This window comes from Diplotaxodon limnothrissa, linkage group LG12, assembly GCF_057381915.1.
Source record: "Diplotaxodon limnothrissa isolate DT_005_m linkage group LG12, D_limnothrissa_male_GT1.1, whole genome shotgun sequence".
Lineage (NCBI taxonomy): Eukaryota > Metazoa > Chordata > Actinopteri > Cichliformes > Cichlidae > Diplotaxodon > Diplotaxodon limnothrissa.
Genome location: NC_140607.1, coordinates 29,459,186 through 29,469,590, shown reverse-complemented (window position 1 = coordinate 29,469,590; position 10,405 = coordinate 29,459,186). Strand labels below are relative to the sequence as shown.

General features: G+C 36.6%; 1 protein-coding gene across 5 annotated transcripts; it reads left to right on the top strand.

Moving 5' to 3' along the window:
• The first annotated feature begins 577 nt into the window (after nucleotides 1–577).
• On the top strand, nucleotides 578–6,078 carry LOC146621551 (uncharacterized). 5 transcript variants are annotated; one of them, XM_085368601.1, is made up of 10 exons: nucleotides 589–642; nucleotides 2,071–2,379; nucleotides 3,009–3,034; nucleotides 3,138–3,287; nucleotides 3,417–3,537; nucleotides 3,670–3,873; nucleotides 4,107–4,190; nucleotides 4,854–4,995; nucleotides 5,487–5,649; nucleotides 5,775–6,078. In XM_085368601.1, coding segments are annotated over exons 3-10 (1,101 nt in total). In that variant the 5' UTR covers nucleotides 589–642; nucleotides 2,071–2,379; nucleotides 3,009–3,032; the 3' UTR covers nucleotides 6,010–6,078. The 5 variants fall into 5 exon arrangements, with proteins under 5 accessions (XP_085224729.1, XP_085224728.1, XP_085224727.1 ...); XM_085368599.1 differs by lacking the exon at nucleotides 2,071–2,379 and adding an exon at nucleotides 728–1,069 and having other exon boundaries at nucleotides 597–642; XM_085368602.1 differs by lacking the exon at nucleotides 2,071–2,379 and having other exon boundaries at nucleotides 584–642.
• The last annotated feature ends 4,327 nt before the right edge of the window (nucleotides 6,079–10,405 follow it).

The window sequence follows — 10,405 nt, the reverse complement described above, 5'->3', positions numbered from 1 at the left end:
AAAAATATAACTGAAATCATTTTGAGAACTTAAGAAACTAACTAAAATAAAGTAAATTAAAATAAAGATGGCGTATCCTCAGTTTTGATATTTGTTCATTTGGAAAAATTTGTTTTCACAAACTGCAAGATTAGGGTTTTATTGATATTTCAAGTGAGGCTTTGGGTGTCTAAACGCCTGTGAGCCAACTGCTTTCTAAAATTCTGCTTAAACTGTAATATCTATGCTCATTTATCTTGCCTCTGGTATTTGTTAGAAATAAAATAATAAGTAATAAAGACTAAAACTAAGTAAAGAAACAAAAAGTCAAAATAAGATTAAAATAATGGTAGGAACATGCAAAAACTATAATGCCTTTTGTTTTTTATATTAAAATAATTTAATTGTTGTCTGAAGATAATATTGATCCATTTGGGCAGGAGATGGGGACCTTTTTTATTTTTATTTAATGCCTAAGTCTTTAATCTTGTCAAACTGAATGACGCACTGGCAGACGGACAGAGCTGACCGCTCAGTGAAAATGACGAATCTGCGGATGCAACATCTGGAGCACGGGGAGTGGAATCTGTAAATAAATCTAACCACCAAAAACCAGTTAACGTGGAACACCCTGCGTGAAAACGGGGCACAAACGTGGGGCAGGTCTGTAAATGTAAATATGAATTGTAACACTTTTCCCATTTCCATAATCTGCTGATATGATATGATTGGGCTGTTAAACCTACAGGGGAACTACGAACATTATGGTGCTGTACTATCGAGTTGTCTTGCATGAAGACCACAGATAAGCGCCATAAATCAAACTCATGTCAGGTCTAATGGGTCGAAGTGCGTTTAAGGTTCGCTTACATTACCCTTTCTAAAATCTGTTGCCGTGTTGCGAGCCTTTTGAATTGTCGTGAATTGATTTACACTTCGGGTAAGCTGGGACAAGAAATGGAATTTCAACTTTTGCATTGAAGTTGTTTGTTTTTCTTCTGTGGTTCTCGTTTACTTGACCTGCATGAAACAACACAGTATGAACGTTGACATGTGCTTCAGTCATCCGCAGTGACATTATTAAGTGCAGGTGGGTTCTCTTCACTGCTCTTCTTCTTTTTTTATATATATAGAGAGAGATATATATATTTAGTTTTTGTTTGCATTTGTCCTCCACCTCTACTCATTCGCCCAACGAGGTCGTGACAGAGAAGACAAACGTACTTTGGCAACAAAACGTCCAACGGTAGGAGAACTGCGAAAATACGTGACAGAAAACTTATATTAAATTCCATACCAGAACTATTTGATATACAGATCGCGTTTATCAGTTTATTATCAAGAGTTATTAAGTGCTCATATGATTTTTAAAATTATTCTCGAGTGAAAGCGCCTTTCTGAATGCTGGTACGTCCTATAAAACCCCACTAGAGAGTGCTGTGGTACAATTTTAAGGACAACCATCACTAAGCTATTCCAATTCTTTATGAAAGCTATTCATAAGTAAATGGTTTTGTGTTTGTGAATTATGTAAAAAGCCATGTACTAATGTTCTGAAAGTCCTAAGCCATTAAATACAAATATACACATCAGCCAACTTTAATAAGTGCCTTCAAATTTGCCTTCAAATGGACCAAGCAGCCAAGAACGTCCAAGCACAGATATAATCTTTAAATTATGTTTTTTTTTATTATATCCCAGAAAAGATAAGAGGTTATTTCAAAAATACACAATAATAGAAATAAGCTATTTTAAGAACTATGTAGGCCTATAAAAGAGGTAAACTAAACAGACTTCTACTCAAAAAATATCATAACTCAACAAACTGACCTATTTAGTAACTGAATAAACCTTCTTTTAGCATCAGATTTTGTTTTGGGGTATTTCGGTGGGCCTATGTGAAATGTAGCTTCAGTTTCCTGTTCTTAACTTATGTGGTCTGCTGCTGCTGTAGCTCATCTGCTTCAAGTTTCAACCTGCTGTGCTCTTCTGCATACCTTGGCTATAATGAGTGGCTATTTGAATTACTGTTGTCTTCCTATCAACTCAAAGCAGTCTGTCCATTCTTCTTTGACCTCTGACATCAAGTAGACATTTTCACCCAGAGAAACTCAAGACTTTCAGTCTGCCTTGAAGCATTCCAAGGGTGTATAGTATACCCAGAACATGGTTGAGACACATCTCTCGGCTGGCCTGGGAACAACTCAGCGTTTCTCCGGATAAGCTGAAGAAGGTGGCTGGGGAGGGGGAAGTTTGTGCTCTCTGCTTAGGCTACTGTCCCCACAACTTGACCCTGACTAAGCAGAAGAGGATGGATGGACGAACAGATGGAAAAATATTCTCTGCAAACTCCAGAGAAACCCGAGAGATTGTTGTGTGGAAAAATCCCAGTAAATCCCAGTGAGTCCCCGGAGTTTTTGAACTTCTCAGACCAGTCCTTCTGGCACCAATAACCAAGCCGCATTCAAAGTCACTTAAATCACTTTTCTTCTTCATTCTGATGCCCAGTTTTAATGTTGTGGCTCACTTCATGAGCCACAACATTAATTAAAACCCTGTGAAAGATGTAGTGAAAAATGTCATCATCATCATCATCATCACATCACGATGCAGTTTTCTGGTGTCAAAATTTTGGTCCTGTCATTTATGTGGATTTTTCTTTGAATGTCCACTCCACTCATCATGCACTCAAGCCTTTTTGCCTCTGATGCTTAGTTTGATCCTTTGTGCACAGAAGGAGGGTGAATGAAGCATCAAATAACTCGTTTTTATGTGCATGTGAAATGAGACTAAAGCAGAAAGCCTGGGTTAACAGAAAAAGACCTAATATTGTTAATAATTACGGCTTAAGTAAAACATTATTAAATTAAGTAGTTACAACTAAAAGTCTTTACAAAATGAGCTTTAATATGACACACTTCTGAAAACTGCAATCGTAACTTTGTGCCATCATTTCTCTGAAAACAATTTATACTGTTTTCTATTACTTATGTTTTGTTACTTATAATTTATATTTTTTATGTTTGCAGGTAGGAAAGATAAAGCCATAAAGAATGTAAGATCCTAAGTATAATGCAAAAGTTAAGTATATCCTCTTGAAGATCACAAACTAAGTGTACTTTTAATGAATCTTAACATAATATATGTTGCTTTTAAAGGTCTGATATAAAATATTACATGTCACTGTCTGTGACTGTGGGTGTCATGTTGGTGGGCCTGCTCTACTCCATCTGTTTAGCCTGTCAGTGGATTTATGGTTGGCCTGACAAGCCTGGGTATAAGAAGTACATAGAAGCTCTTAATCCAAGGTAACTTTTAAAATAATTTACACATGTTCCTTTATTGTCTTTTGTTTTGTTTGATGTTTTTGTTTTATTGGCCCACTCATTGAGCAGTATGTTTGTAATTTTCATTTACGCTTTTGGCCTCTTCATCAGGCGAATATATCGTCTGACCCTCACTACACTGGATCTTCTCAAATACCTGCAGTATTGGAAAGTTTACTTTCAGCTGAAGTCATGGTATAACGATGAGAGGAATCTAAAGTATTATGAAAAGGTAGGTTAAGGATAACTCACTGAGAAAATCTACCTGTTTTCTTGATTATTATTTACAATCAATGACGTTATCAGTTGAGTTAGTGCTGAAGAACGTGTGAATAATCAGTTTGTTTGTGTGGACGCTTGACAGGGCATCACGTTTGGCCGCAGAGGCAACAAGCTGGACTTATACCACCCTCCAAATGTAAGGAAGCTGCCATCACCAGCGGTAGTATTTGTCTACGGAGGTGCATGGGGCACAGGAGAAAGGTCCACTTACTGTTTACTGGGGAGTCGGATGGCTGAAGAACTGAAAGCAACTGTAATTTGTCCTGATTACTGCACATATCCAAAGGTGAGAGATTTTAAACAACACACAGTAATCACAAGGATGTTATGAGTCATAACATCCTTGAATCACAACTTATGAATGATAATATTTTATCGCATATGTGTGTTAGTTGATAAAATACATATTGAATTTAAATTAGGTAAACCAAAAATGTAAATTTACAGGACAAAGATCAACTTTCATTTTAAATAATAAAGTTGTTTCTAAACTGACTCTTGGTTGACTGTGATTGTCAGGGGAATGTTTTAGGGATGGTCCAAGATATCACTGACTGCTTGATTTGGGCCCACCAGAATGGAGAGAAATTCAACTTTGACAAAGTAAGACAGCTTAGTATTATTTAACCTCCTAGGACCTGGCGTCCACATATGTGGACATCACATTTTGGGTTATTTAGACCAAAATACTTAATTTTGCTCTACAAGCGCCTGATATCCACTTACGAGGACATTATACTGCTACTGTTCTATCAAGATTTTAAATGAATATCCTCATATGCGGCTCTTATTTTTCTTAAAAACAAAAATAAGGTAAAAAAAAAAAAATCTGGTAATTCTTTGTTTTTACATTCATTGGGCCCCAATATGCCCAAATATCAAAGAAAAATTAAAAATGCATGTCGTGGAAGAGTTCGGGTCTTAGGAGGTTAAGGATTCTTTATAAAAATTAATAATGAACCAGTTACCTCTGTGCTAGGCACAGAGCTAGGCATGCAAGGACTCCTGATATTCTGATATTTACCAACTTCCTCACTGCCCAGGGAAAACTCTAAAACACTGCTGCTCAGCTGTGTCGGTCTAGAATTAAAGCAGTGCTAAGTTTTGAGCCCCTGTATACAGACTAATCATGCTTGTACTTTATCTTCGTCAGAGCCTTTTTAAAAATAAAATCATTGTGTATCTGTGCATTAACTTAATCTTCAGTAGGTAAAAATGTATAATCACGTACAGCATGCTGTTCTGTGTTGTATTTTTTTTTTATAGGACAACATTGTATTAATTGGGCATTCAGCAGGTGCACATTTGTGTACACTCACTACATTGTTTCTTGTTGATACAAGAGAGGAGCTTTCCATAGAGCCAGGCAAGCAGCAGGAAGTCTTGCTCTCGATAAGAGGAATTATTGGTAAGAAATGAAGTTCATCATTTAATATTAGTATTTGTTTTCCATAATGGTCTTCCCCTACAGTGATTCAATATATACACATTTCAATATTGTGATGTTTGTCTCACTCTTTGTATATTACCAGATTGTATTATAGTCTACCTGAGCACTCAAAGACTTTGTGTAACTTGCCTCATTCAAGCACTCCCACAAACATTATTTTTCTATGTCTAAGTGCTTTTTTATCTAATATTCACACTGTGATGAACGCATCAGAGATATTTGTGCAGACTGAGCCAACCAGGGATCAAACCACCAACTATCTGATTAGCAGATGACCTGTTCTGTCTCCTAAGCTACAGACACATTTACTCATATTACTATTTTATTATAAGTACTTCATATTTTCACTTTTAAAAAATATGAAAATTAACAACTTAATCAAAAAATGACCTTTTTCTTTCCTGTTATTCTTAATAAGGTAGACTAATTGTTTTATATCCAATGGACAGGTCTGAGCGGCGTCTACAACATCGTGGACCATTATGAGCATGAACAGAAACGAGGAGTTGAACGAGTGTCCCCCATGCACAAAGCGATGAATGGTGTGGAAAACCTTCCATACTACTCACCAACACACTTACTAAAGAAGCTCAGCCAGGACAAAGTCAACAGGTAAGTGGAAAAGGATAAAAAAAATGGGTTTAACACCAGTTCTGAAATCTAATACATCAATTCTTTATTGGAAACACAAACACACTACAGACATTTATTTACTACAGTCCTTTTTATTCTGACAGATTGCCTCCATTCGCTTTGCTCCATGGGACCAATGACATTATGGTTCCTGCTGAATCTACCATAAGATTCTCTGAGCTTCTCACTTTGCGCTCTGTTAAGATGTCATTGAATGTTCTTCATGGAGTCGCCCACACTGAGACTGCTGTTGATCTCATGGTGTTAAACAGACGCCTCTACCGTCCAATCTACAGATACATCAAAGAAGAGTTTAGAAAATTTCTGGGTACCTGCTGACTGCATGTGATTAGAAAAGTATTCACACAGCTCCAGTATGTGCTGAATTGTACTGTACTGTAAATTAAAATCAACCATTTAATTATGAGTTTGACTTGATTCTCTGAAGCTCTGATTTTATAAAACTAATATGATATTTTTAACAGTACTTTAATTATTTTGGAGAGATGCTCTTTATAGTGCTGTCAAATAAGTAATCACAAAGTGAAATCAATTATAGAACAGTAGGGTTTATTAGGAAGCTACACACAATATTCAAATCCAGTTACAAAATACCTATTATTGAATTAAATATTACATTCAAATGTTATCTTGTGTTAACATGTCATTACTTATTATTATTGCTTCACTTGCAACCAAAAACATCATAAATGTTTTAAGACCTTCAATGCAGACTAAAAAACCCAAACTTGATTGCCTTAAAATGTAAAAGTTCTAAATCTTATTTACAAAGATTGAATGCTAGATGTATATTATGTGTGTATTTACATGTAAGGACAGTAACAAGCACTTGTTACATTCATGCTTAACAGCCTTACAAACATTTGAATCTCACTGAGTAAAAACCGGGAAAGAAAACACAGAGATGATGTGTGCTAAACTGCACATTTTACAACATTCAAAGTTTTTTTTTTCTATGGACTCATGCTTGGAATACCAAATAGCCATAATTTCCCTCAATAGTTTATGATGTTTAAGTGTGTCTGCCTAGTGTTATGTTAAGCTGAGTCTTGTGAGCTAGTCAAACAAAGAAATGATTAGCTGTTCCCAAATACTGTGCCATAAGGGAAGTCCAGGTGTTCTCTGGGATTCTTCTGTCAACCAAATATTATTATACATGGGGAAAAAAGTAATAACTGGCATTTAAACACACTATATTAGTACACCAGATTCCCTGACATATAACCAGGAGGTAAAACTGATCACCTCCTCCTGTCTGTAAACACGCACACAAGCACAAGTAAAACACCTGAAAACTGTCAACAGAAAACACTTGGCCATATTAAGCCAATTTTCTTTAGATATTAAAACAGTTGTGCCTTGAAACTTTTAGCCCTTTAAGGTGGCTCGGGCACAAATGTTTAAAACAAACAAACAAACTGATTCCAAGCGCTTTGCAAATGCTTTCCCCCTTTTTATGGAACGCCAGGACTGCCATAATGAATTAATTAAATACACCATTAAATAATTAATTAAATGTGGCAATAATTAATTAAAATTGGAATTAATTAATTAAATAAATAGTTATGATATATGTAATTAATTAATTATTGACACATTTAATTAATTATTTATGTATTTCACGTTTTAATTAATTATTGACACATTTAATTAATTAATTATTGACATATTTAATTAATTATTTATGTATTTCACATTTTAATTAATTATTGACACATTTAATTAATTATTGACACATTTAATTAATTATTTAATGATATATTTATTTCATTTTGGCAGTCTTGGCGCCTGGCTCTCATCATGAAATAATTTTATCTGTCAGCCTCACCCATCAAACTCAGGGGGCGGGGTTAACGCTGATCGAGTCAAAACCATTGCTTTGGCCTGGTGGCCATTGTTTCTAGCACACAACAACCGGCATGTGGAAGCTAACAGAACTGAGCTTTGAAAAACCCTGTTTGTGTGTTACCAAATACCGTTTTAATATTTTTTTAGCCGAGAATGTAGTGGTTTAATCTTCATGTGTCTGGTCGGTTTGTCAAGATACAGCCTCTTTGCAAAAGTGTTTCGATGATTTCGGAGATGTCGTCCCAGTCTCACGGCAAAGCGTGGGATAGACCCGCTCGCCTCGCAAGCAATCCCACCGACAAAGCGCAGGCCCCGGTACACAGCTGTAGTAACCCCCGCTGACTTCTTTTACTGAGGTTATATTTATCGGTGTTTTATTTCCTGATGTTCTTATGTGTCCTACGTGTTTCAGTCGCCAATTCTGAATTATAACTAACATTAAAAACATGTTTAAGGAGGAGAGAGAGCAAATAAATCTGTTTAACATCTGATCTTTGGGTTTTTGTTCAGTAATCAGCGTGACCTGTGTATAAACACATAAAAGAGATAACGTTGGTGTTTCCGTCATGTAGTAACTGCTGGCTTTAACTGTACAAAGGTTGTTCGACACTATGAAACACATACAGACTTCATGATGTTCGGCTAATATTTTTATTGTGAATATTAATCATGCTGACCTCGCTCTGTACACCACGCAGCGAGGTCAGCATATCCACGATATCCTCAGCTCCATGAGTTAACACAAAGTTTCCCAGCTGACTATCTAACTGCCAACTATTCCAGAGACGTGAAAATATACAGCATAAAGAAAAGTGTAAGAGACTCAGCAGCAGATTAGAATAACAGTTATACATTTAATAAATCACCAAATGAATCCAAGAAACGAGCAAACCTGTTCCGACAATTTGAATTTGTATTCCCTCAGCTGCAGACTCGCTGCTGTTTAAATGTTTGAAAAGGAAGATTAGATATAAACAAACGTCAAACATAGACTCAGTCTGCCTTCACATTTGATATGAGGCCAGCACGTATAGTGGCCTCAGCAGGCTATTACTGAAATACACGTGCTATATCATAAACTATGATATAAACAGGGAGGTCCTATTAACATGTTTAGTTTTAAAGGACACCTTCCTGCCTTTAGTCTCATTCATGAGCAGTATTCGTTTTCTTCTAACATCCAGAAGTCTGCACAATGTGTTTCATAGTTTGTAACAAGCCTTTGACAGGTAAACATAACATGACCGAAAAAGCAAAAAAAAAGCAAAAAAAAAGAGAGAGAGTGTTGACATAAGAAGAGAAAATGCTCTCAATTATGGAGACAGGCAAATGGTTCATTTATGTTTGATGTGTGTTTATTCCTCCCTAAATATCGTCGGTGAAGTTTGCCATGCACGTCAGATTTTCCTGCGCATTTTTATACCTCTGCCAACAGAGAGAGAAAAAAAATCACATTCTAACAGACAGCTGGTGCTTAGAATACAGTTGAATAACTATTAAAAAACAGATGATATTTAGATGATAGTTCAGTCTAACACATGTGCCAGTGAACCATTAAACGTCTGTGAAACTATGCAGTTATGAAACGTAACTTTAACCTCAGCCAAACCGATTTGCTCAGTTGTAAATAAAACAGCGAAGTAAACGTGACCCGACAGACAGAACCTGAGTGAATGAAGTCCAGCGTTTAACCACTGAGAGCTGCCGGTGATTGGACATTCAGCCGCTGATAAAGCTGGCTCGCCTATAAAGTGCTCTGTAAGGAAACAAGCTCCAGCAGCTCTGCGCTCGGGGAAAATACTATATTTACTTATCTTGTGCAGAAAAATGCGCTGACATTGCGTTATATCGAGCACCGGCTGCCCAGTTAAACTGTGACTATCACCAGGTAACTAGGCGTGTTTCTTGAATTAGCAGCAGGTGTTAAACAGCTGACAGATGAGGAGGAGGATGCATGCAGGTAAACTGAGGGTCTGCTGAGCTGATCGCTGGTTTCGTGAGAAAAATGTCAGCTCGTTCTTTATGTTACAGAAGCACAGAGACACAAGACCAGGCGGAAAGAGACGATCGTTCGGTGAAAATGAGAATCTGCGAATGCAACATGTGGAACACGGAGAGTGGAATATGTAAACAAACCGGTTAATGTACCCCCTCGGTGCGCTCTGCATGCTAACTGTTAGCAGAGCTAGTGAAATCTCTGAAAACATCTGAGCACTTTTGCAAGCATGTTCTATGTTGACAACCTGACCAGACATACGGCGCGACATTCGCGGCTAAAACACTGTTAAAAGTGTAGCTGGTGACAGAAAAACGGGGTATTTTAAAACTACACCACCACCATTGCTGCCTGTGATTTGATCTGCTTTCTGGGATACCTGGCTGCCCCAAGTCTACACAAGCAATCGATTATCTAGGATCGACCTGTTTTGACTTACTTTGCACGGCAACCAATCAAATGTTAGAGAAGCTGCATGGGCAGCGTTAACCCCGCCCCCTGAGTTTGATGGGTGAGGCTGACAGATAAAATTATTTCATGACGAGAGCCAGGCGCCAGGACTGCCAAAATGAAATAAATAAATATATCATTAAATAATTAATTAAATGTGTCAATAATTAATTAAATGTGTCAATAATTAATTAAAATGTGAAATACATAAATAATTAATTAAATGTGTCAATAATTAATTAATTACATGTGTCATAACTATTTATTTAATTAATTAATTCCAATTTTAATTAATTATTGCCACATTTAATTAATTATTTAATGGTGTATTTAATTAATTCATTATGGCAGTCCTGGCGTTCCATACCTTTTGGCAATGGTCATTTAATTCTTTAGTTCTCTTATCAGCAGCATTTTCCC

Coding starts and splice junctions, on each gene's coding strand:
- LOC146621551 (XM_085368602.1), top strand. Junction 3,538..3,669: donor ATCTAAAGTATTATGAAAAG/GTAGGTTAAGGA, acceptor GACGCTTGACAG/GGCATCACGTTTGGCCGCAG. Junction 5,650..5,774: donor AGCCAGGACAAAGTCAACAG/GTAAGTGGAAAA, acceptor TTATTCTGACAG/ATTGCCTCCATTCGCTTTGC.